The sequence below is a fragment of the Triticum dicoccoides genome, chromosome 3B (genome assembly GCF_002162155.2).
Source record: "Triticum dicoccoides isolate Atlit2015 ecotype Zavitan chromosome 3B, WEW_v2.0, whole genome shotgun sequence".
Lineage (NCBI taxonomy): Eukaryota > Viridiplantae > Streptophyta > Magnoliopsida > Poales > Poaceae > Triticum > Triticum dicoccoides.
The window spans coordinates 823,211,070-823,238,633 of NC_041385.1; the positions used below are offsets into that span (position 1 = coordinate 823,211,070).

The 27,564-nt window shown below is 46.9% G+C and overlaps 1 protein-coding gene across 1 annotated transcript; it reads right to left on the reverse strand.

Annotated features, from left to right (window-relative positions):
• Positions 1 to 24,663: 24,663 nt before the first annotated feature.
• LOC119278697 (beta-1,2-xylosyltransferase XYXT1-like) lies at positions 24,664 to 26,639 on the reverse strand. The gene has a single exon (XM_037560034.1). It carries the CDS (start codon positions 26,587 to 26,589, stop codon positions 25,054 to 25,056), a length of 1,536 nt encoding a protein of 511 aa, XP_037415931.1. The 5' UTR covers positions 26,590 to 26,639; the 3' UTR covers positions 24,664 to 25,053.
• Positions 26,640 to 27,564: the final 925 nt, after the last annotated feature.

Sequence of the window (27,564 nt, forward strand, 5' to 3'; positions counted from 1 at the left end):
CACCCACCCACCACCCACTTCATAGCCATTGTCGAAAGTTTAAACGACATGCTCAATTTCAACTCCGAAGACATCGACGGTATGGACGACGATGTAGGAGATAACCACTAACCAGCACTTACAGGGTACTGGACAGCCACCCCATCTCACGATGCATACATGGTGGATACACCTAAAGGAAATGACTACGAGGAACAACGGGACGCTACGAAGGATAAATCCCTCGAAAAGCAGTCAAGACGGCGACGAAAGCACCGCACAAAGTCCCGCCTCGACAAAGACGGCGGCCATACAGACCCAGCCATAGAGCAGGTCGAACCGGTGGACGACGAACATGCCATTGAAAAACCGTCCGAACAGGACAACCTGGATAAACAATTCGTCCCCGGCGAAGATAACAGTCCAGACGATCTCACACCGGACAAGTTGTTGGAGCAGAAGAACCTACACAAAAGGCTCGTCGCCACTGCGCGTAGCCTGAAAAAGCAGAAGTGGAAGCTCAAAACAGCGGAAGATGCACTCAAAATTAGATGGAGCAAAGTACTCAACACCGCAGACAAATACGGCGACAGTCGCCAAACAAAGAGCTACCCGAAGTGCAAACTACTGCCCGAATTCGATGAGGAGGCCTTAGAGCCCCCGCAATCAAAGAACAAAGAGGCCGCCCGGTCGGATGGACAACCACATGACAAGCATAGAGCGGCATGCGGCGCCGCACACAAGCCGGCACGCGATCCGCATAAGGATTCGCATCAAAAGGATGGCCCAGTTAGGTCCATCTACGGGCCAAGAAAGCAAGCTCTTCTAAGCAATGCAACACCCCAAGTATCCGTACATCACGGCACACCCAAATATAGGGGTGCCGCACAGCCCCTATGTTTCACCAATGATGTGCTGGATCACGAATTCCCAGCGGGATTTAAACCCGTAAACATAGAGGCATACGACGGAACAACATACCTGGGAGTCTGGATTGAGGATTAAATCCTCCACATACACATGGCTAGAGGAGATGATCTCCACGCCATAAAATACTTACCCCTCAAGCTCAAAGGGCCAGCACGGCACTGGCTTAAAAGCCTCCCTGAAAATACCATTGGAAGTTGGGAAGAGCTCGAGGACGCTTTTCGGGCAAATTTTCAAGGGACTTATGTCCGCCCTCCGGATGCAGACGATTTAAGTCACATAACTCAACAACCTGGAGAATCAGCCCGCAAATTCTGGAACAGGTTCCTCACCAAAAAGAAACAAATAGTCGACTGTCCAGACGTCGAAGCCTTAGCAGCTTTCAAACACAACGTCCGAGACGAATGGCTCGCCAGACACCTTGGCCAGGAAAAGCCAAGAACAATGGCTGCACTAACAAGCCTCATGACCCGCTTTTGCGCGGGAGAGGATATTTGGCTGGCAAGATGTAGTACCAATGACCCAAGTACATCCGAAGTCAGAGATGGAAACGGGAAACCACGACGCAGCAAGGACCAGCGCCGGACAAGGGGAAACAGCCCGAAGAGCACAACAGTCAACGCCGGATTCAAAAGCTCTCGGCAGAAACATAAAAAAACTGCCCCTCAAGGATAACAGCCACGAGCTATCCAACTTAAACAAAATCTTGGACAAAACATGCCAAATCCACAGTACCCCCGGGAAGCCTGCAAACCATACCCACGGAGATTGTTGGGTCATCAAGCAGTCCGGCAAACTCAATGCCGAACACAAGGGGCTCGACACACCAAGCGAGGACGATGACGAACCCCACATGCAGAGCACTGGAAAACAAAATAATTTCCCACAAGAAGTCAAAACAGTAAACTCACTTCAAGTGACAAAAGGGAAAATCAGAGCGGCGCCCATAGAAATATGCGCTGCACGTTCTATCCCAGCCGAGTCTCGACATTGGTTGTCAAAACCAATCACCTTTGATCATCAGGATTACTCCGGCGTATCCGGAATGCAGGATGGACTGCCCTGATACTAGACCCTATAATCGACGGACTCCAATTCACAGAAGTCCTAATGGACGGCAGTAGTGATCTAAACCTGCTATATCAGGACACAATCCGCAAAATGGGGATAGACCCAACCAAAATTCGCCACAGCAACACCTCCTTCAAGGGGGTCATGTCAGGCCTATATGCCCATTGTACGAGCTCCCTACGGCTAGAAGTTGTGTTCGGCTCATCCCACAACTTCCGCCGCGAAAAGTTAACCTTCCATATCGCCCCATTCAAAAGTAGCTATCAAGCACTATTGGGACACGAAGCTTTCGCCCGCTTTAACGCAATACCGCATTATGCATCTCTTACACTTAAAATGCCCGGTCCACGCGGCATCATCTCATTAAAGGGAAGTATCAAGTGTTACTCGAGCACGGAAGAACGTGAGACTGCCTGGACAGTCACACACTAATCCGGCTCCGCTAAACCAAGCACCTGAACAGGTCATTCGGACCCCGGACACGGCTAGACGAGTCCGGCGTAAACATATAAAGGCCTACTAGCCGCACACCCCCGTACAAGGGGTTGCATGCATGTACAACAAGAGACAATAAAGCTCAATTTTATTCGCTTTTCGAATCGTACTTCGTTTATTTAATATAAAGTACATTTTTTCGCATGACCTTTCTTCAACTAAGTTCTTCTCTTTTACAGATGAATAATGTGCTACACCCGTCCAGGATACGGCACAACGAAGACACAGGCGCAGACGTGCAGTAGGGACCCGTTTCAAGGATTCTTTTCAGATTAAAACCCTGCGTAAACCTTTTTTGCTGCCTCTTGTTGATACACATCCCCCGGTTTCTTGCTATAACCGAGGAGGAGGCTGGCGTTTTGGCATCGGCCGCGTTAGAATTTTTTTTGCATGTACCTGGACACCAGGGGCTTATGGCATTGTTCTGCCCGTTTTCATAAAGACCGAATACCTTAGGGAGTGTTCGGCCTCTCAAGTTATGCCTTATATGCATCAGCTCCGAATCATGTCTTTGGTCAAATGTTGGGTTTGCCCGGCTCCTGTGTTTTGCTGCCTTACGTTCCATTCTATCGGCTAACGCGGCACCAGGAGAACTACTGCGATTGTGCCCCGGTTCGGCCTGGTGAGCACCTCAATAGAGAAAGCCAAAAACTGACTGTCATGATATAGCGTGAGACTGGTCAACCACTCGATGACCCACCGGAATGTTTAGAATTCCTCCGCATTAACGAAGGACCATTTCCCGGTCAGGCACATACGCGCCCCAAATTAGGGAGAGCGCGGTGCCCCAAGGGGCTATATAGTAGCCCCACCATCGAACTCCCATGGCTAAGTGAAAGTAATAAAGCATTATAGTCCGGTTGCCTAGTTTGCTACGCTATCACCTCCTTTACAGGACCAAGACGTTGGATTAAGTGTGAAAATGCGCCTTTTTTGCAAACACCCCCGCACTATGTGCGTGGGGGCTGAAGCCAAGGACTGTCATCTTTCAGGTTATATACACATATACATTAACGGCCGCACAGGAGGTACTTTAATACTTGAACGCACAAGTATAAAAAGCACTTATATTATATTGAAACATTGTTTCACAAATCATACATGTCATTAGAACATAATATCCTTCGAGCACTGCGTCTCTATTAAACGAGCGCCCTGCAGGACTTCCTCAAAATAGTGCTCGGCAGGTACTCGGCTCCTGTACGAATCCTGGGATGCAACATCGTTGGCCTTCATCTCCGCCCAGTATGTCTTGACACGGGCAAGAGCCATCCGCACACCCTCTATGCATGATGACCGCTTCATTGCACCAATATGCGGCACCGCACCAAGGAACTGCTGCACCATGCCAAAATAACTCTTCGACTCGGGCCTATTCGGCCACAAATGAGTCACGACATCCTTCATGGCAAGTCCGGACAACCTATTCAGCTCAGCCCATTCGGCCAAACGATCAGTCAATGGAAGCGGACGCTCTGGACTATGGAACTGCGACCAAAAAAGCTCTTCCATTCTGTGATCCTTTTGGCCTCGGAAGTGTTCGGCCGCATCTGTGGCACTCGCCGCCAAGTCCAGATAAGCATCCTCCGAACCTCACAGCTGGCCCAACTGAGCATACTTGGGATCCGTGAATTTCCTCCGCAGCAGAAAAGGCTTTCCAGCCGCAATATCTTCGGCCTGATGTAGCTCCTCTTTCATAGCTCTCATTGTAGAGCGAGCATCCTTGTCCTCAGTAGCGGCCTTTTTCAGGTCCTCTTGTTCCGCTCGACCTTCTTTTTCAAGAAGCTCGCAACAGTCGGTAGCATTCTTCAACTTTACGGCCATCTCGGCCATTTCTTTCTTGCTTCGGTAGTGAGCAGCCTGCTCGGCTCTCAGCTCTTCGGCCGCTTTTAAGGCAACCGCATCACTTTTTCGGGCTTGCTCCTTGGCTCGGGCGAGTTCCGCCCGAAGGTTCTCCATGGCAGCAGCACCATCTGCATCAAGCATACAAGTTGTAAGGCACATACATTAAGCTACCTTACCGGGTGTCCGCGGAGAAGCTGCAAACCTTGTGACTCGTCAAGTCGCTTATTGACAAGCGCGATGTCAGAATCCGCAACGTCAAGTTGCCGCTTTAGTTCGGCAAATTCATCAGTCCGGCTTGCCACCGGACGCTTCGCCACCTACATAGGAAGAGCGCATATTATACCTGGGATTATGATCCTCAGCGTGCTGTCATTTTTGACAATGCACCGAGTCTCAGGGGCTACTATCTATACAGGGCGCATTCTATATGCAAAACTGTCAGAAGGTACATCATTTTGCGTACCTCAAAACCCGTCACTAAACTTATGACAGCGTCATGCAATCCGCTTTCAGCGCATGAAATCCTTTCAATCACTGTACCCATTAGCGCACGGTGTTCTTCCCAGATAGACGCTCGCCCAAGCAGATCTTTCAGCTCCTCCGACCGTACACCAGTCAGTGCCGGACTCGTCCGATGGCCTTTTTCGAAGGCCGGACGCGGAGGGCTTTGAGGGGACATACGACTGCCTTCGGGCCCAGCCGGATTCGGAGAAACCCTCCGCGAAGACACCTCAGGGTCGTCCGCCTCGCATGACGGTACGGCAGGCGGAGGCGTTTCACTCTCCATCATCTCCAGATCAAGATCCCCTGAAGACGAGCTCTGCTGAGAAGGGCTGAGATCCGAACTACAAGGAAATTTTTTGGTTATCTTCAGAAATAAAATAGGGATGTCTCTCATTTTAAGAAAACGCCCCTCTTTACTTATGGCTCGCTGGAGGGATGATCTACTTGGGGAAATAGTGCAGCCGGGGCATTTCTTCCCCCGCTTCGAGGCCTTGGTCTCCGGATCTTCAGAAGAGGTCCTCTTCTCCCCTTGGAGGGAGGGATTCTCGATCCCTCCTTTCCTAATAAACTCCTTCGCAGAGGCAGTAGCTCCCTTGTTCCTCCCTTCGCCTTCTTCAAAAGGCGCAGCCTCTAGCATCCTGGTTAACACAGGATCCGGCGTGGTCTCAGGGAGGGGGGCCGGACACCGGATCAGTTTTACTTTCGCTATCCACTCCTATTCAAGGGACAGCTCTTTTAAAAGCAAGTTTATGATAGATATACGGATAGCATGTCCGGGTACAGGACTACTTACTTGAGTATCCGGGCGATTGCAGCTCAGACCTGCATCCTCGGTCAAGTTCGGACACATTGCTCGTGATCCGAAGAACAGTTGGTACATCTCCACGGGTGTTACGCCCATAAAATGTCGGAGAGCTCGTGGTCCCTCCGGATTGAACTCCCACAGGCGGAGGGGGCGACGTTTGCAGGGCAGGGTGCGACGAATCAGCATGACCTGCGCTACTACGACCAGATTGATCTCTCTCTAGGAGGTCTCGAATACGGCCCTGCAACAAGGGCACGTCCTTAGACGGCCCCCAGTCGAGCCCTTTATTGACCCATGACGCCAGCCGCGGTGGAGGACCCGAGCGAAAGGCAGGTGGCGCCACCCATTTGGTGCCCCTGGGAGCTGTGATATAAAACCACTCTTGTTGCCACAGACTGAGCTCCTCTTGAAAAGAGCCCTCGGGCCATGGAGCGTCAACATTCTTGCTTATAACAGCCCCTCCGCACTCTGCCTGCTGCCCCCTGATCATCTTCGGTTCCACTTTGAAGGTTTTGAGCCACAACCCAAAGTGAGGGGTAATGCGGAGGAAGGCTTCACATACGACAATGAACTATGAGATGTGGAGGATGGACTCCGGATCCAAGTCATGAAATTCCAGCCCATAATAAAACGTGAGCCCCCTCACGAAGGGGTCCATCGGGAAGCCTAATCCCCGAAGGAAGTGAGACATGAACACCACGCTCTCACCAGGCTTGGGAGTGTGAATAACCTGCCCTTGGGCAGGCAGCCTGTGCAAAATTTCGCCGGTTAGATATCGGGCGTCTCTCAACTTTAGCATGTCTTCTTCCATGACAGAGGAAGGCATCCACTGGCAATGCAGGTCGGAGCCGGACATCCTCGGAGGTCCGAAGCGCCTGAATCTAGAGCTTTGGGTGTTGGAACTCGAGGCGACGGGAGAATTCGATTGAGATTAAAAGAAAGGAGCGGGCCTTGGTCTCGTTATAAAGAGGTTGAATACCAAGAGCGCTCCCCGTGACCGTTCGGGACTCTCCTTCGATAGAGGAGGCGCGCCAACGGGCACGACACACCCGTATTAATGAGAATCCCGGAATAAGGGGACACGATCTCTGCTTTGACAAGACGTGCCAAGGAAATCGCCTCGCTAAACACGCTGAGGTGGGATAGTAAAAACAATTCCAATAAAGGTTTGGCCGTGGTGTGACGTCACGCCGCAGAATACGTCAGCAGATTGAATTTGTGTGAGGATTATTCTCTCTACGGTGGTATGTGGAACTTATGTTGCAGAGCCGGACACTATCCTTGTGTTCAAAATCTTCTATGAAGTATTCGGAGGAGGAACCCTCCTTGCAATGCCGAAGACAATATGCGTGTCGGACTCGTCGTCATTGAAGCCTGGTTCAGGGGCTACTGAGGGAGTCCTGGATTGGGGGGTGTCCGGATAGCTGAACTATCACCGTTGGCTGGACTCCTGGACTATGAAGATACAAGATTGAAGACTTTGTCCCGTGTCCGGATGGGACTTTCCTTGGCGTGGAAGGCAAGCTTGGCGATACGGATAGGTAGATCTCCTACCATTGTAACCGACTCTGTGTAACCCTAACCCTCTCCGGTGTCTATATAAACTGGAGGGTTTTAGTCCGTAGGACGAACAACAATCATACCATAGGCTAGCTTCTAGGGTTTAGCCTCTTTGATCTCGTGGTAGATCTACTCTTGTACTACCCATATCATCAATATTAATCAAGCAGGAGTAGGGTTTTACCTCCATCGAGAGGGCCCGAACCTGGGTAAAAACATCGTGTCCCTTGTCTCCTGTTACCATCCGCCTAGACGCACAGTTCGGGACCCCCTACCCGAGATCCGCCGGTTTTGACACCGACAGCCGATTTTTGCATCGCGAAGAGCTTGGGAATTGTTTTCATCATCCCTTGCATATTATAGTTCATCACGAAGTTCAACTAACTTGATGGTGGTGACTAGAGAATTCTGTCAATCACTATCTTATCTGGAAGATTAACTCCCACTTGATTCAAGCGATTGTAGTACCCAGACAATCTGAGCACATGCTCACTAGTTGAGTGATTCTCCTCCATCTTTTAGCTATAGAACTTGTTGGAGACTTCATATCTCTCAACTCGGGTGTTTGCTTGAAATATTAACTTCAACTCCTGGAACATCTCATATGGTCCATGACGTTCAAAACGTCTTTGAAGTCCCGATTCAAAGCCATAAAGCATGGTGCACAAAACTATCAAGTATTCATCATATTGAGCTAGCCAAACGTTCATAACGTCTGCATCTGCTCCTGCAATAGGTCTGTCACCTATCGGTGCATCAAGGACATAATTCTTCTGTGCAGCAATGAGGATAAACCTCAGATCACGGATCCAATTTGCATCATTGCTACTAACATTTTTCAACACAATTTTTCTAGGAACATATCAAAATAAACATATGAAAGCAACAACGCAAGCTATTGATCTACAACATAATTTGCAAAATACTACCAGGACTTAGTTCATGATAAATTAAAGTTCAATTAATCATATTACTTAAGAACTCCCACTTAGAAAGACATCTCTCTAATCCTCTAAGTGATCACGTGATCCAAATCAACTAAACCATAACCGATCATCACGTGAAATGGAGTAGTTTTCAATGGTGAACATCACTATGTTGATCATATCTACTATATGATTCACGCTCGACCTTTCGGTCTCAGTGTTCCGAGGCCATATTTGCATATGCTAGGCTCGTCAAGTTTAACCTGAGTATTCTGCATGTGCAAAACTAGCTTGCACCCGTTGTAGATGGACGTAGGGCTTATCACACCCGATCATCACGTGGTGTCTGGGCACGACGAACTTTGGCAACAGCGAGTACTCAGGGAGAACACTTTTATCTTGAAATTTAGTGAGAGATCATCTTATAATGCTACCGTCAATCAAAGCAAGATAAGATGCATAAAAGATAAACATCACATGCAATCAATATAAGTGATATGATATGGCCATCATCATCTTGTGCTTGTGATCTCCATCTCCGAAGCACCTCCATGATCACCATCGTCACCAGTGCGACACCTTGATCTCCATCATAGCATCGTTGTCGTTTACGCCGTCTATTGCTTCTACGACTATCGCTACCGCTTAGTGATAAAGTAAAGCAATTACAGGCCGTTTGCATTTCATACAATAAAGCGACAACCATATGGCTCCTGCCAGTTGCCGATAACTTCGGTTACAAAACATGATCATCTCATACAATAAAATATAGCATCACGTCTTGACCATATCACATCACTACGTGCCCTGCAAAAACAAGTTAGACGTCCTCTACTTTGTTGTTGCAAGTTTTACATGGCTGCTACGGGCTTAGCAAGAACCGTTCTTACCTACGCATCAAAACCACAACGATAGTTTCTCAAGTTGGTGTTGTTTTAACCTTTGCAAGGACCGGGCATAGCCACACTCGGTTCAACTAAAGTTGGACAAACTGACACCCGCCAGCCACCATTGTGCAAAGCACGTTGTAGAACCAGTCTCGCGTAAGCGTACGCGTAATGTCGGTCCGGGCCGCTTCATCCAACAATACCGCCGAACCAAAGTATGACATGCTGGTAAGCAGTATGACTTGTATCGCCCACAACTCACTTGTGTTCTACTCGTGCATATAACATCAACGCATAAAACCTAGGCTCGGATGCCACTGTTGGGGAACGTAGTAATTTAAAAAAAAATTACCTACGCACATGCAAGATCATGGTGATGCATAGCAACGAGAGGGGAGAGTGTTTTCTATATACCCTTGTAGACCGTAAGCGGAAGCGTTAGAACAACGCGGTTGATGTAGTCGTACGTCTTCACCTCGATGCATAGCAACGAGAGGGGAGAGTGTTTTCTATATACCCTTGTAGACCGTAAGCGGAAGCGTTAGAACAAAGCGTTAGCACCGAAACTACGACACCTCCGAGTTCTAGCACACGTTCAGCTCGATGACGTCCCTCGAACTCCGATCCAGCCGAGTGTCAAGGGAGAGTTCTGTCAGCATGATGGCGTGGTGACAATCTTGATGTTCTACCATCGCAGGGCTTCGCCTAAGCACCGCTACGATATTATCAAGGTGGACTATGGTGGAGGGGGGCACCGCACACGGCTAAGAAATCCAAGGGATCAATTGTTGTTCCTTTGGGGTGCCCCCCTGCCCCCGTATATAAAGGAGCAAGGGGAGAGGCGGCCGGCCTAGGGAGGAGGCGCGCCAAGGGGGGAGATCTACTCCCACCAGGAAAAGGACTCCTCCTTTCCTTGTTGGAGTAGGAGAGAAGGAAAGAGGAGGAGAGGGAGAAGGAAAAGGGGGCTGCCCCCCTTGTCCAATTCAGACCAGAGGGGGGGTGCAGGCCTCCTTCCTTTTGGCCTCTCTCCTCTATTCCCATATGGCCCAATAAGGCCCATGTACTCCCTAGCGAATTCCCGTAACTCTCCGGTACTCCGAAAAATACCTGAATCAATCGGAACCTTTCCGAACTCCGAATATAGTCGTCCAATATATCGATCTTTACGTCTCGGCCATTTAGAGACTCCTCGTCATGTCCCCGATCTCATCCGGGACTCCGAACTCCTTCGGTACATCAAAACTCATAAACTCATAATTTAACTGTCATCGAAACCTTAAGCGTGCGGACCCTACGGGTTCGAGAATAATGTAGACATGACCGAGACACGTCTCCGGTCAATAATCAATAGCGGAACCTGGATGTTCATATTGGTTCCCACATATTCTACGAAGATCTTTATCGGTCAGACCGCATAACAACATACGTTGTTCCCTTTGTCATCGGTATGTTACTTGCCCGAGATTCGATCGTTGGTATCTCAATACCTAGTTCAATCTCGTTACCGGCAAGTCTCTTTACTCGTTCCGTAATACATCATCTCGCAACTAACTCATTAGTTGCAATGCTTGCAAGGCTTAAGTGATGTGCATTACCGAGAGGGCCCAGAGATACCTCTCCGACAATCCGAGTGACAAATCCTAATGTCAAAATACGCCAACCCAACAAGTACCTTTGGAGACACCTGTAGAGCACCTTTATAATCACCCAGTTACGTTGTGACGTTTGGTAGCACACAAAGTGTTCCTCCGGTAAACGGGAGTTGCATAATCTCATAGTCATATGAACATGTATAAGTCATGAAGAAAGCAATAGCAACATACTAAACAATCAAGTGCTAAGCTAACGGAATGGGTCAAGTCAATCACATCATTCTCCTAATGATGTGATCCCATTAATCAAATGACAACTCTTTGTCCATGGCTAGGAAACATAACCATCTTTGATTAATGAGCTAGTCAAGTAGAGGCATACTAGTGACACTCAGTTTGTCTATGTATTCACACATGTATCATGTTTCCGGTTAATACAATTCTAGCATGAATAATAAACATTTATCATGATGTAAGGAAATAAATAATAACTTTATTATTGCCTCTATGGCATATTTCCTTCAAACTCCCCCAGGGCTGTTGTTAGTTGGAGGCACTCGTTGTTTCGAGAAAGCCATGGATTGATGCTTGTTGGTGGTTGGGGGAGTATAAACCTATACCATTCTGTTTGAGAATTGCCTATAATGCATGTAGTATGGAAGATACAGCCATCTCATAGTTGTTGCGTTGACAGCGAAAGTATGCCACTCAAAATGTTATTCAACCTCTATTTTCAAATCGAGCTCTCGCACCTCTACAAATCCCTGCTTCCCTCTGCGAAGGGCCTATCTATTTACTTTTATGTTGAGTCATCACCCTTCTTATTAAAAAGCACCCGCTGGAGAGCACACTGTCATTTGCATTCATTATTATTAGTTTATATTGGGTATGACTTGACTGGATCTCTTTTACCATGAATTGCAATGTTTAGTCAGTCCTTGATCTTTAAAGGTGCTCTGCATTTATGTTTTGCAGTCTCGGAAAGGGCTAGCGAGATACCATTTTGTTATATCATGTTATGATTGTTTTGAGAAAGTGTTGTCATCTGAGTTTTATTATTATGGCTCGCTAGCTGATTATGCTATTGATATGAGTAGTTGTGAGACCTAGGTGTTATTGTGAGTATGGTTAGTTCATAATATTTGCTGAAACCTGAATGATGGCTTTGCATGTTTACAACAAGAAGAGCAAACAGAGTTTGTAAAAGCTTTTCTTTATCACTTTCAGTTTATCAACTGAATTGCTTTAGGACAAGCAAAGGTTTAAGCTTGGGGGAGTTGATACGCCTCCAACGTATCTACTTTTCCAAACACGTTTGCCCTTGTTTTGGACTCTAACTTGCATGATTTGAATGAAACTAACCCGGACTGACGCTGATTTCAGCAGAACTGCCATGATGTTGTTTTATGTGTAGAAAAGAAAAGTTCTCGGGATGTCCTGAAAATCCACGGAGGCACTTTTTGGAAAATAGAAAAAATACTGGCGAAAGAATCAAGACCAGGGGGCCCACACCCTGTCCACGAGGGTGGGGGCGTGCCTACCCCCCTGGGCGCGCCCCCTGTCTCGTGGGCCCCCTGAGGCTCCGCCGACCTCAACTCCAACTCCATATATTCCGTCTCATGGAGAAAAAAATCAGAGAGGAAGTTTCATCGCGTTTTACGATACGTAGCCGCCGCCAAGCCCTAATCTCTCTCGGGAGGGCTGATCTGGAGTCCGTTCGGGGCTCCGAAGAGGGGGATTCGTCGTCGTCGTCATCATCAACCATCCTCCATCACCAATTTCATGATGCTCACCGCCGTGTGTGAGTAATTCCATCGTAGGCTTGCTGGACGGTGATGGGTTGGATGATATTTACCATGTAATCAAGTTAGTTTTGTTAGGGTTTGATCCCTAGTATCCACTATGTTATGAGATTAATGTTGCTATGACTTTGCTATGCTTAATGCTTGTCACTAGGGCCCGAGCGCCATGATTTCAGATCTGAACCTATTATGTTTTCATGAATATATGTGTGTTCTTGATCCTATCTTGCAAGTCTATAGTCACCTATTATGTGTTATGATCCGACAACCCCGAAGTGACAATAACTGGGATACTTCTCGGTGATGACCGTAGTTTGAGGAGTTCATGTATTCACTATGTGCTAATGCTTTGTTCCGGTTCTCTATTAAAAGGAGGCCTTAATATCCCTTAGTTTACGCTAGGACCCCGCTGCCACGGGAGGGTAGGACAAAAGATGTCATACAAGTTCTTTTCCATAAGCACGTATGACTATATTCGGAATACATGCCTACATTACATTGATGAACTGGAGCTAGTTCTATGTCACCCTATGTTATAGCTATTACATGAGGAATCGCATCTGACATAATTATCCATCACTGATCCATTGCCTACGAGCTTTTCACATATTGTGCTTCGCTTATTTACTTTTCCGTTGCTATTGTTACAATCACTACAAAACCCAAAAATATTACTTTTGCTACCGTTACCTTTATTCTCATACTACTTTGCTACTAAATACTTTGTTGCAGATACTAAGTTATCCATGTGTGGTTGAATTGACAACTCAACTAATAATACTCAAGAATATTCTTTGGCTCCCCTTTTGTCAAATCAATAAATTTGGGTTGAATACTTTACCCTCGAAAGTTGTTGCGATCCCCTACACTTGTGGGTTATCAGCCACCTGATTGGAATTTACCCTTTGAAATTATGTGTGATGCTAGTGATTATGCTGTAGGTGCCATTCTAGGACAAAGAGTTGATAAGAAACTAAATGTTATTCAATATGCTAGTAAAACTCTAGACAGTGCTCAGAGAAATTATGCTACTACTGAAAAAGAATTCTTAGCAGTTGTATTTGCTTGTGATAAGTTTAGACCTTATATTGTTGATTCTAAAGTAATTGTTCACACTGATCATGCTGCTATTAAATATCTTATGGAAAAGAAAGATGCTAAACCTAGACTTATTAGATGGGTTCTCCTACTATAAGAATTTGATTTGCACATTGTTGATAGAAAGGGAGCTGAGAACCCCGTTGCAGACAACTTGTCTAGGTTAGTGAATGTTCTTGATGACCCACTACCTATTGATGATAGCTTTCCTGATGAACAATGAGCTGTCATAAATGCTTCTCGTACTGCTCCATGGTATGCTGATTATGCTAATTACATTTTTGCTAAATTTATACCACCTAGTTTCACATACCAGAAAAAGAAAAAGTTTTTCTATGATTTAAGACATTACTTCTGGGATGACCCACACCTTTATAAAGAAGGATTAGATGATGTTATTAGACGTTGTGTACCCAAGCATGAACAGGAACATATCCTATGCAAGTGTCACTCCGAGGCTTATGGAGGACACCACGCTGGAGATAGAACCGCACATAAGGTATTGCAATCCGGTTTTTACTAGCCTACTCTCTTCAAGGATGCGCGTAAGTTTGTCTTGTCTTGTGATGAATGTCAAAGAATTGGTAATATTAGTAGACATCAAGAAATGCCTATGAATTATTCTCTTGTTATTGAACTATTTGATGTCTGGGGATTTGATTATATGGGACCATTTCCTTCCTCTAATGGGTATACACATATTTTAGTTGTTGTTGATTACGTTACTAAGTGGGTAGAAGCTATTCCAACTAGTAGTGATGATCAAACACCTCTATTAAGATGCTTAAAGAAGTTATTTTTCCAAGGTTTGGAGTCCCTAGATACCTAATGACTAATGGTGGTTCACATTTTATTCATGGTGCTTTTTGTAAAATGCTTGCTAAGTATGATGTTAATCATAGAATTGCATCTCCATATCACCCACAATCTAGTGGTCAAGTAGAATTGAGTAATAGAGAGCTTAAATTAATTTTGAAAAAGACTGTTAATAGGTCTAGAAAGAATTGGTCCAAGAAACTTGATGATGCATTATGGGCTTACAAAACTGCATATAAAAATCCTATGGGTATGTCTCCATATAAAATGGTTTATGGAAAAGCATGTCACTTACCTCTCGAACTAGAACATAAGGCATATTGGGCAATTAAAGAGCTCAATTATGATTTCAAACTTGCTGGTGAGAAGAGGTTATTTGACATTAGCTCACTTGATGAATGGAGAACTCAAGCCTATGAGAATGACAAACTGTTTAAAGAAAAAGTTAAAAGATGGCATGACAAAAGGATACAAAAGCGTGAGTTTAATGTTGGTGATTATGTGTTGCTATACAACTCTCGTTTAAGATTTTTTGCAGGAAAACTTCTCTCTAAGTGGGAAGGCCCTTACATTATCGAGGAGGTCTATCGTTCCGGTGCCATAAAAATCAACAACTTCGAAGGCACAAGTCCAAAGGTGGTGAACGGTCAAAGGATCAAACATTATATCTCAGGTAATCCCATAAATGTTGAAACTAATGTTATTGAAACCGCAACCCCACATGAATACATAAGAGACACTTTCCAGAACATTTCAGACTCCGAAAAGGAATAGATATGTGGTACGGTAAGTAAACCGACTCCAAAACAGTTCTAATAGCATTTTTTCTCCATTTTGGAATATTTAAGAAAATAGGAAAATAAGAAGTAGTCTGGGAAGGACACGAGGCATCCATAAGGGCGGAGGGCGCGCCCTACCCCCTGGGCGTGCCCCCTGCCTCATGGGAACCTCGTGTGCTCTCCGGACTCCGTTTTCTTGCACGGTGCTTCTTTTGGCCGGTTAAAATTCATTATATAATCTCTCGAAGGTTTTGACCATCGTATCATGCAAATTTCCTTTGTTTTTGTTTCGAGCTATTTCTGCAACAGATTTGGAGCAAGATGTCTTCTCAAAAGTGTCAGTCGGGGAGAGTCGGGTATCTCATCCGACACCAAGGCCAGGAGCAAACAGCGAGGCCTATCACTTTGGGCCATCAACGGAGGAGGAGATGGAGGCCAACTTGAAAAGGATAGATGCCATGGAGGAGGATCAAGAAGTTACTTCTCGTTTCCGATCCAGATTCACGATGGGGGAACTATAGAGCTCAGCCATTCCAAACTTGGTCATCCCTTCCAATGTTAGATTTCTTTCTTATGAAAATATGAAAAAGAGTGTCACTTGTGCTCCAGCAGCAAGGCAACATCCATGGGTGAAAGGAGCTTTAACCATCACAGGTAAGCTTAGTAAGGAAATAATGGACCTCAAGTAGCAAATCAATAAGTTCGAGGAGGAGAATCGTATCCTAAGGGGCATCATCACAAAGAACATCACACCACCACCTCCGAAGAAAGAGACATAATCACATGGGTATGGGCACTCCCCTTGGTAACTGCCAAGCTTGGGGGAGGTGCCCCGGTATCGTATCACCATCACACTCCTATCTTTACCGTTTTACTTAGTTCGATCCTTTTAGTAATATCTTGATCTAGTAGAATAAAGTTTTGGTATGATTTAGTTTTGAGTTTTGCCTTATGATCCTTCTATGTAATCGAGTCCGTGAGCTATATAATAAAGATTAGTGTTGAGTCAAGGGCTTTGCTATCTTGCTATGATCTTGAAGGAATAAAAGAAAAAGAAAGAACAAAAAGAAATAAAAGAGATCATATTGATCTTATGGAGAGTAATGACTTCACATATAAAGAGTATGATGAATAAAAGTTGCTGAGAGTTGGCAAACATAGTTTTGGTCGTCGTTGCAATTAATAGGAAGTAATAAAGAAAGAGAGGTTCTCACATATAAATATACTATCTTGGACATCTTTTATGATTGTGAGCACTCATTAAAATATGACATGCTAAAGAGTTGATGTTGGACAAGGATGACAACGTAATGTGTTATGTTTTCTTATATCCGAAATAAAGTATATTGTCATGGATCATCCAACATGTTGAGCTCGCCTTTCCCTCTCATGCTAGCCAAATTCTTTGCACCAAGTAGAGATACTACTTGTGCTTCCAAATATCCTTAAACCCAGTTTTGCCATGAGAGTCCACCATATCTACCTATGGATTGAGTAAGATCCTTCAAGTAAGCTGTCATGTTGCATGCAATAGAAATTGTTCTCTAAATATGTATGAATTATTATTGTGGAGAAAATAAGCTTTATACGATCTTGTGATATGGAAGCAATAAAAGCGACGAACTGCATAATAAAGGTCCATATCACAAGTGGAAATATAAAGTGACGTTCTTTTGCATTAAGATTTCGTGCATCCAACCATAAAAGCACATGACAACCTCTGCTTCTCTCTGCGAAGGGCCTATCTTCTACTTTTGTCTTATACATTAAGAGTCATGGTGATCTTCACCTTTCCTTTTTACATTTTATCCTTTGGCAAGCACCTTGTGTTGGAAAGATCCTGATACATATATCCAATTGGATGTAAGTTAGCATGAACTATTATTGTTGACATTACCCTTGAGGTAAAAGGTTGGGAAGGAACACTATAAGCCCCTATCTTTCTCTGTGTCCGATTAAAACTCCATACCCATAAGTATTGCGTGAGTGTTAGAAATTGTGAAATACTAAATGATAGTTGAGTATGTGGACATGCTGAAAAGCTCTTATATTGACTCTTTCCGATGTTATGATAAACTGCAATTGCTTCAGTGACTGAGATTATAGTTTGTTAGTTTTCAATGAAGTTTCTGATTCATACTTGACATTGTGAATAGATTATTACTTGAGCATAAGAAATCATATGACAATATATATATATATATATATATATATATATATATATATATATGTTGCTGTTCTAAGAATGATCATGATGCCCACATGTCCGTATTTTATTTTATCGACACCTATATCTCTAAACACGTGGACATATTTTTTGATTTCGGCTTCCGCTTGAGGACAAGCGAGGTCTAAGCTTGGGGGAGTTGATACGTCCATTTTGCATCATGCTTTTATATCGATATTTATTGCATTATGGGTTGTTATTACACGTTATGTCACAATATTTATGCCTATTCTCTCTTATTTTCCAAGGTTTACATGAAGAGGGAGAATGTCGGCAGCTGGATTCTGGGCTGGAAAAGGAGAAAATATTAGAGACCTATTCTGCACAACTCCAGAAGTCCTGAAACTCCACGAAATCCATTTTTGGAATTAATAAAAAATACCGAGCGAAAGAAATACCAGAGGGGGCCACCCATCGTCCACGAGGGTGGGGGCACGCCCTACCCCCTGGGCGCACCCCCCTGCCTCGTGCGCCCCCTGGCAGGCATCCGGTGACCATCTTCTGCTATATGAAGTCTTTTACCCCGGAAAAAAAATCATAAGTAAGCTTTCGGGACGAAACACCGCCGCCACGAGGCGAAACCTTGGCAGAACCAATCTAGGGCTCCGGCGGAGCTGTTCTGCCGGGGAAACATCCCTCCGGGAGGGGGAAATCATCACCATCAACCCTCTCATCGGGAGGGGGTCAATCTCCATCAACATCTTCACTAGAACCATCTCCTCTCAAACCTTAGTTCATCTCTTGTATTCAATCTTTGTCTCAAAACCTCAGATTGGTACCTGTGGGTCACTAGTAGTGTTGATTACTCCTTGTAGTTGATGCTAGTTGGTTTATTCGGTGGAAGATCATATGTTTAGATCCTTTATGCATATTAATACCCCTCTAATTATGAAAATGAATATGATTTGTGTGTAGTTACATTTGTTCCTGAGGACATGGGAGAAGTCTTGCTATAAGTAGTCATGTGAATTTGGTATTCGTTCCATATTTTGATGAGATGTATGTTGTCTCTCCTCTAGTGGTGTTATGTGAACGTCGACTACATGACACTTCACCATTGTTTGGGCCTAGAGGAAGGCATTGGGAAGTAATAATTAGATGATGGGTTGCTAGAGTGACAGAAGCTTAAACCCTAGTTTATGTGTTGCTTCGTAAGGGGCTGATTTGGATCCATATGTTTCATGCTATGGTTAGGTTTACCTTCATACTTCTTTTGTAGTTGCCGATTCTTGCAATAGGTGTTAATCATATGTGGGATGCTTGTCCAAGAAAGGGCAGTACCCAAGCACCGGTCCACCCACATATCAAATTATCAAAGTAACGAACGTGAATCATATGAGCGTGATGAAAACTAGCTTGACGATAATTCCCATGTGTCCTCGGGAGCGTTTCCTTCATACAAGAATTTGTCCAGGCTTGTCCTTTGCTACAAAAAGGATTGGGCCACATGTTGGGGAACGTTGCATAAAATAAAAAAATAATTCTACGTTCACCAAGATCCATCTATGAGTTCATCTAGCAACGAGAGAGGGGAGTGCATCTACATACCCTTGTAGATCATGAGCGGAAGCGTTCAAGAGAACGGGGTTGAGGGAGTCATACTCGTCGTGGTCCAAATCACCGGAGATCCTAGCGTCGAACGGACGGCACCTCCGCGTTCAACACACGTATGGTCAGCGTGACGTCTCCTCCTTCTTGATCCAGCAAGGGGAAAGGAGAGGTTGATGAAGATCCAGCAGCACGACGGTGTGGTGGTGGATGCAGCAGGGTTCCGGCAGAGCTTCGCCGAGCTTCTGCGAGAGGGAGAGGTGTACCAGGGGAGAGGGAGGCGCCAAGACTTCAGGGTGCGGCTGCCCTCCCTCCCCCCCCCTTTTATATAGGCCCCCTGGGGGGCGGCCCTGGAGATGGGATCGCCCAAGGTGGGGGGCGGTGGCCAGGGGGGTGGAGTGCCCCCCAAGGCAAGTGGAGGCGCCCCCCACCCTAGGGTTTCCAACCCTAGGCGCAGGGGGGCCCAAGGGGGGTGCACCAGCCCACCAGGGGCTGGTCCCCTCCCCACTTCAGCCCACGGGGCCCTCCGGGATAGGTGGCCCCACCCGGTGGACCCCCGGGACCCTTCCGGTGGTCCTGGTACAATACCGGTGACCCCCGAAACTCTCCCGATGGCCGAAACTGCACTTCCTATATATAACTCTTTACCTCCAGACCATTCCGGAACTCCTCGTGACGTCCGGGATCTCATCCAGGACTCCGAACAACTTTCGGTTTGCTGCATACTCATATCTCTACAACCCTAGCATCACTGAACCTTAAGTGTGTAGACCCTACGGGTTCGGGAGACACGTAGACATGACCGAGACGGGTCTCCGATCAATAACCAACAGTGGGATCTGGATACCCATGTTGGCTCCCACATTCTCCTTGATGATCTCGTCGGATGAACCACGATGTCGAGGATTCAAGCAACCCCGTATACAATTCCCTTTGTCAATCGGTATCTTACTTGCCCGAGATTCGATCATCCGTATCCCAATACCTCGTTCAATCTCGTTACCGGCAAGTCACTTTACTCGTACCGTAATGCATGATCCCGTGACAAGACACTTGGTCACCTTGAGCTCATTATGATGATGCATTACCGAGTGGCCCCAGAGATACCTCTCTGTCATACGAAGTGACAAATCCCAGTCTCGATCCGTGTCAACCCAACAGACACTTTCGGAGATACCTGTAGTGCACCTTTATAGTCACCCAGTTACGTTGTGACGTTTGGTACACCCAAAGCACTCCTACGGTATCCGGGAGTTACACGATCTCATGGTCTAAGGAAAAGATACTTGACATTGGAAAAGCTCTAGCAAAACGAACTACACGATCTTGTGCTATGCTTAGGATTGGGTCTTGTCCATCACATCATTCTCCTAATGATGTGATCCCGTTATCAATGACATCCAATGTCCATAGTCAGGAAACCATGACTATCTGTTGATCAACGAGCTAGTCAACTAGAGGCTCACTAGGGACATATTGTGGTCTATGTATTCACACATGCATTACGATTTCCGGATAATACAATTATAGCATGAATAAAAGACAATTATCACGAACAAGGAAATATAATAATAATCCTTTTATTATTGCCTCTAGGGCATATTTCCAACACCACCTTGCTGCACTTTATTTACTCTTGTTACTTGTTACCCGTTACGAATTACCTTATCACAAAACTATCTGTTACCAATAATTTCAGTGCTTGCAGAGAATACCTTACTGAAAACCGCTTGTCATTTCCTTCTGCTCCTCGTTGGGTTCGACACTCTTACTTATCGAAAGGACTAAGATAGATCCCCTACACTTGTGGGCCATCAAGGTGCCGGAGCTTAAGGTTTGTTAGATCCAAGAACACCATCTCTGCCCAAATCCCTTCTTCTTCAAAACTACCAAACACATTCCATGCTCAAGCTTGTCGAAAGCCTTTACAAAATCCAATTTCAAGGCAATAATTGGCTTCTTACTTTTGTGGCATTGAAACAAAAATCCATATGCCCAAGCAATAAAATCTTGAATTGTTCTCGACTTTAGAAACCCATATTGATTGACATGTACCAGTTCCAGTATGACGGACTGCAATCTACTGGCAAGCAGTTTAGTTATCAGCTTTATAGTGCAGCTAATCAAAGAAATGGGCCTGAAATCATTGACACCAAAAGCTCCATCTCTCTTTGGAATGAGTGTTATAAAGGAGTTGTTAATACTTTGCAAGCACAAATCTCCTTTGTAAATTGATCACAAAGGTCATAAAAATCTTGCTTTATGATGTGCCAACATTTCTTGATGAATTTTGTGTTAAATCCATCAAGGCCCAGACATTTGTTGGGGGCAACTTTTTAATTATGGCGTCAATCTCATCCTTACTAAAAGGGGTCTCCAAAAAAGATAGATCGGGATGCATACCTATGAGATTAAGTAAATTAGGGGGATTTCCGAAGGGCTCAAATTGGCCAAGTCTCTCCTTGAAGGCCTCATGAAGAAATACAGCTTTGCCTTCATGACCAAAAATGACAGAACCATCTGGCCCTTATAGGGAAGTGATCCAATTATGCATGTGTTGTATAGTGACCTTGGCATGAAAACACTGAGAATTTTCACTGCCTAAAGTAACCCACTTGATCTTCCCTCATTGTTGCCAATATGCTCTCTGCTGTTGTATATTCATAGATAGAACTGATCATAAACTCACAATTCATCGGATCCTAACAAACACACCGCAAACAATTATTACATCAAATAGATCTCCAAGAACATCGATGAGAACATTGTATTGAAGATCAAAAAGAGAAAATAAGCCATCTAGCTACTACCTATGGACTCGTAGGTCTGTAGTAAACCACTCACGCATCATCATAGGGGCAAGGGTGTTGATGAAGAACCCCTTCGTGATCGTTGACCCCTCCGGCAGATTGCCGGAAAAGGCCTCTAGATTGGATCTCGTGGTTCTGGAACTTGCGGCGGCGGAAACTATTTTCTCTCGACTCCCCTAGGGTTTTGGGGATTTTAGAGTATTTATAGAGCCGATAGGTGGTGGAGGGGGTTCCTGTGGGCTCGACTACCCACCAGGGCGCGCCTGGGGCCTCTGGCGCGCCCTGGTGCCTAGTGGGCCCCAGAAGCCCCCTCTGGTGCACTTCTTGGGCCTCCTGGGTGTCTTCTGGGCAGGAACAATTCTCCAAAAAGTTTCGTGGCATTTGGACTCCGTTTGGTATTGATATTCTGCGAAATAAAAAACAAGCAAAAAACAACAACTGGCACTGGGCACTATGTCAATAGGTTAGTCCCAAAAAAAGATATAAAGTTGCTAGTAAATGAATATAAAACATCCAAGATTGATAATATAACAACATAGAACAATAAAAGATTATAGATACGTTGGAGACTCAATTACATCGAATAGATATCCAAGAACATCGAGAAGAACATTGTATTGAAGACCAAAGAGAGAGAAGAAGTCATCTAGCTACTAGCTATGGACCCCTAGGTCTGTGGTGAACTACTCACAAATCATCGAAAAGGCAACAAGGTTGATATAGAGCCCCTCCGTGGTCGATTCCCCCTCCGGCAGAGTACCAGAGAAGGCCTCCAGATGGGATCTCTCAATAACAGAAACTTGCGGCGGCGGAAAAAGTATTTCGTGTGGCTCTCTAATGTCAGGGGAATATTTGAGAATTTATAGAGGCGGAATTAGGTCAAGAGGTGCCACGAGGGGCCCACAAGCTTGGGGGGCGCCCCCTAGGGCGTGCCTCCCGAGCTTGTTGCTCCCTCGTGGCTTGTCAAGTCTTCTCCCGAACCTTCTAGGGTCTCTTCTGGTCCAGAAAAAAATTAATTCATAGTTTTTCCTTTGTTTGGACTTTGTTTGATATTGATTTCCTGAAAAACCAAAAATAAGCAAAAACAACAACAATTGGCACTGGGCACTAGGTTAATATGTTAGTCCCGAAAAATAATATATAATTGCATAATAAACATCGAAGACTGGTACTATAATACCATGGAAAAATAAAAAATTATAGATACGTTGGAGACGTATCAGGCTTCAATGTGGTGCATATGCTGCTGGAGTAGGCTTCTCGGTTGCCACATCGGCATTGAGGTGACGTAGCCCACTCGTCCAATCATGTCGCTCTGACCGGCATCCATGTCGTGAAGTCTCGTCCGCTCTGGAGTGGCGACGACTCGCATGAATGCCCGACAACCTCTTCGCGTTGAGAGGGTTTTTCAGGTGGAGAGGATTTTCGGTAGGACAGGGGTGTTGGACACGTACGTGGCAACGGTCAGGCACCTACAAAGCCCCCACTAGTTTATGTCTGATTTACTAGAGAATGGAAGTCCAGACTAGCTAGTTCGCGGACCGATGTGGTACCGCGTGGGATGAAAAACTTTCTTTTGATCGCTCAGTTCGGAGGGTTGCAGGCAGTTTGAAACTCCGCGTTGAAGGTCCCCAAAGTAGTACGAGGTCTAGTAATACAAAGTATTTTTTTTCTGTGAAAATCTATAAGATGCGACGAGGTGTTGGTATAGCCTACTACAGATAGATAGATAGATAGATAGATAGATAGATAGATAGATATGAGATAGGATTTGTGGCATGCAGTTGTGGGAGCATCGAGCAACTCGCGTGTGCTTTTTCTTTTGACTTCCAAATTTACAACCTTGATGTGCACTCATGCGAGATCCAATGACATTACGGACAGCGAGACAATCGGACCGTCGGGCAGGTGCATGCTCCCGCACCTACGTGCCCCTGACCCTGAGAATTATCCGTTGAAGTCTTTGGGTGCAAGTACATGAGATGGGTGCAGGTGCCGAATCCAGGCCAGCTGGTACTTCCTCTCTGAACAGGGACAGAGGAAGGAGATGCTCTCGTCAACAGGTGGCTGAGTGGTCGCCGTCGGATGTACAGTTCCATGTCATTCTCGTACCACATGGCCCGCGCTGCTGGACTGGATCATGTCCATGTCAACTGCAGCGGCACGTATCCACCGTTCAACTCAACCCCGTGCCCGCCTAAGAAAGTTCTCCCACCCGCTGTTCAAACTCCGTCGACGCCGGCCGACCTTTATCAAATGCATGAAGGTCTCCCAACTACTGTTCAAAAAATCTTTCGATTCACCGGTTAATTTTTCGATTTATCGCTAATCGGGGGCTGACCGATAAAATTATGCCTTATCTTTGTCGTTTATCTTTTGGACCGATTTATCGTTTTGACAAGCGATTTGTCGGGAATCTATCAATAAACTAGACCTATTCATCGCACTATGTTGGTAAAAACTATGTTTATTTATGTTTTGTAGACCCTGTTACGGATTATGTACTATTGCCCTATTTTGTTTGTCATTTTACGAGAATTCAAAGGCTAGAAATCAAGGTATGTTCCTTTGGTCAGTCTGGGTTTGTACAGCGAGATACTACTCTTCGTTCAAACAAACGGCTGGACGATACTTCTGCACGATGTGCCAACGATACTTCTCTGCAGGAACAGCTCTGCACGATACGTCCGCCAATCATTATTCCCCCAGCGCGTGGATCAATTGTATATATTTTCGTGACAAGTAGAGAAAATAAACATTAGTCAAGTCAGGGGCATAACGTATGAACATTCAGTTCCATGTGTTAGTATGCCGCCAGCTGCCTGCGTGCCGGCCGGCGCCCAGGCCACACCACGGCTAAGCCTGGCGCGAGCAGTGCATGCCGTTGCGTGTGTCATCACAAGAGACTGTTCTTATTTCGGGACATCGAACCATAATATGTACTACTCCCTCCGTTCCTAAATATTCGTCTTTTTAAAAATTTCAAATGGGCAATCATATACAGCTGTATATAGATATATTTTAAAGTACAGATTCACTCATTTTGCTCTGTATGTAGTCACTTGTTGAAATCTCTAGAAAAACAAACGGAGTATTTAGAAAGGGAGGGACCACAAACGAAAAACGAAGTATTTTCATCGGAGTATTCGACGGTTAAATGGATTTTAACTTGTCCACAAACAGAACAAAACAGATATACAAAACACATTGTGTAGTCTGTGCTGTCGAACAAGAGTCCAGCAAAACGGTTGCGATCGATCCAGCGCCCTCTCACGTACGCGACGTGCGCCGGCCGCGGCCGCCGGAGCTACCCTCGATTAGCATGCAGCAGCTCGTCAGCCTCCGATCGGCGACGCACGCACGCACGTACCCAACCAACCAGCTACGGGCCGGCCACCGGCAGCCGGAGGGCGCGGGAGTGCAGCCTCCTGAGCGTGTCGCCGAACCTTCCCAGGTCGAGGCTCACGTTCTGCCCGCCGAGGTACACGCGCGCGGTGAGGTCCCACCCGCGCTCGCGCGTCGCCGCCTCCGGGTCGCGCAGCACCACGTCGTCCGCCGGGTACTTGCGCACCAGCGAGCTCTCGTTCGCCGCCGCGTCGTACTGCTCGTACTGCATCTCCATCATGGCCGTCGCCTTCTCGTAGCAGCCGCGCGCCACGTGCGGCACGCCCAGCGGCGCAATCTGCAGGAGCGCCGCGCGGCGCGGGCGGAGGAACAGGAGCTTGGTCAGGTCGGCACCGTGCACGCCCACCAGCACGTCGCACGCCCTCACCGCCGCGTACTCCGACGACAGCGGCGCCCCGTTCGCCGTCTCCAGAATGGACACGTCGAAGCCCACGGATTCTGCAAGGCGCGCCACCGCCGCCTCGTTCTCGATCACCCGCGTGCCCTTGCGCGAGTACAGCCCAAGCCTCGGCCGTCGCGGCTGCTGCTGCTGCTGCGTGGCCTCCGGCGGCGTGCTGTCGTCCTTGTAGGCGCCGGCGAGGAAGTCGTGGAAGTCGACGAGGGTGCGGTTGTCCTTGGTGCGGGCCGGCTCGACGGCGAGGATGCCGTGGAAGCGCGTCCCGACGATCGCGCCAGGGAAGCAGTGCGTGCGCTTGTCGTGTAGTAGGTCGATCACGTGGTGGTCCGAGAGCCCCGACACGAGCTCCCGGAACGTGCCGGCCCACCACGGGTTGTACGCGAGCACCGCGAGGACCACGCGGCGGCGGAGGTGCTGCACCGTGAGCCACGCCGGCAGGAAGCCGTCGTTGAACGCGTGGAACAGGTTCCCCGTGTACCCGCCCGCCGTCATCACCAGCGCCGGCGCGTCGTGCCGCACGTCGCACCGGTGCGCGTCGGCCTCGTCCGGCCGGGCCGCGCGGAGCCGCACCTCCTGGATGTTGGCCATCAGGTGCTTCTCCCACTTGCGCGTGTAGGGCCGAACCCGCTCCTCCTTCTCCGCCACGGTGGCGCTGGCGTCGTTGGCGGTGCCGTTGGGCGCTTGCGGCGGGAAGAGCAGGAAGGAGAGCGACGCGGCGTCCGTGCGCACGTCGCCGGCCATGAAGCACACGTCGGTGTTGAAGTCGGAGCGGTCGCAGCAGATGCCGTGGGCGCCCATCGACGCGCACGGGGAGTTCACCTGGTTATCGAGGACCAGCGCGTCGCCTTCATTGCCGCGGCCACCGTCGACGCGCACGGGGAGTCTACCGGACGACGGCTGGCGCGGCCCCAAGAAGTCGACGGGCACGGTGGGCGACAGGAACCTCGGGGCGTAGACGAGCGCGCACGTGACGACGGTGAGGACGAAGAAGAAATGAACAAACCCGGGCCACCTGCCGGCCACCTTCTTACCACCACCGCCGCCTCCGCTCCCGTCCTCGACGTCCATGCCGCCGGCGCCGAGGCCCTTGGTCGCGTCGGGGAGCTTCGAGGCCATGCCGAGGTTCGGTTGGAGAAATGCAAACGGGATGGGTGCAGCTTCGCGCGGTCGCCCTTGTCGCGTGCCCGCGTGTTTGATCGGGTCGGCTTATGTAGGCCGGCGAGAGTCGGGTCGCACACGCCGGCGCGGCGCATTGATGTGCGTGCGGGAATTCCTCCTGTCAGGTGACCCACCGTTTGTCCCGCCCGCACGCTCGCGTCAGTTTCCACAGTTCGAAGAAGAAGTCCCCAGCCTGGATTCGGCACCTGCACCTATCTTCCATCTCGTCTTCAGAGACCAATTTCCTCTACGTCACACGCTCCACTCTGTCGCCTACACGTACCACACTCACTGGGCACGCCACACCTCGTGGTATATATCTTTTAGATATATATATATATTTATTTGCTTGTTTCAAAAAAAAATATTTATTTGCGAAAATATCTTTTAGATATTCAGAGAAACAAATTCTACTACCACTAGGATACAATGGTATTAATTCTCCAAAAAGATATTCTTTTTATATACGGCAATTAATTGAGCTTGTGTATATCTAAAAAGGATACGGAGTAGTATAGAGGAAGATTGGAAGCTTACTAACTATGGAGGGATAGCCGGCCGGCGGTTGAGTGTGAACGTATGCGGTGGTCAAATCTTTTTCCTGTGTGCTTTTTGATCAGTTTCTGCATTTGTATTTGTTTCCAGACTGGGGTAGTAAGTGAGTGCCAAACTGAGCTGTCCAATTGGGGAGTCGTATTGTGAGGGCACAATGCTATAGCAGGAACCAATTAACAACCAGCTGGTTTTACGCGTTATTCCTCAGATGGTATGTGATTGGATATTGATTGAGGAAAAAATGGTGAAACGGACAACATTAATTTGGTGCCCGGCGTTGGACTCTCCCTCACACACACATTTCTGAGGTTTTTTTTTTTGGTTAGTAGTGTATTCCCAGGGATTATCCCTACCAAAAAGCAAATCTTCCATTATTCC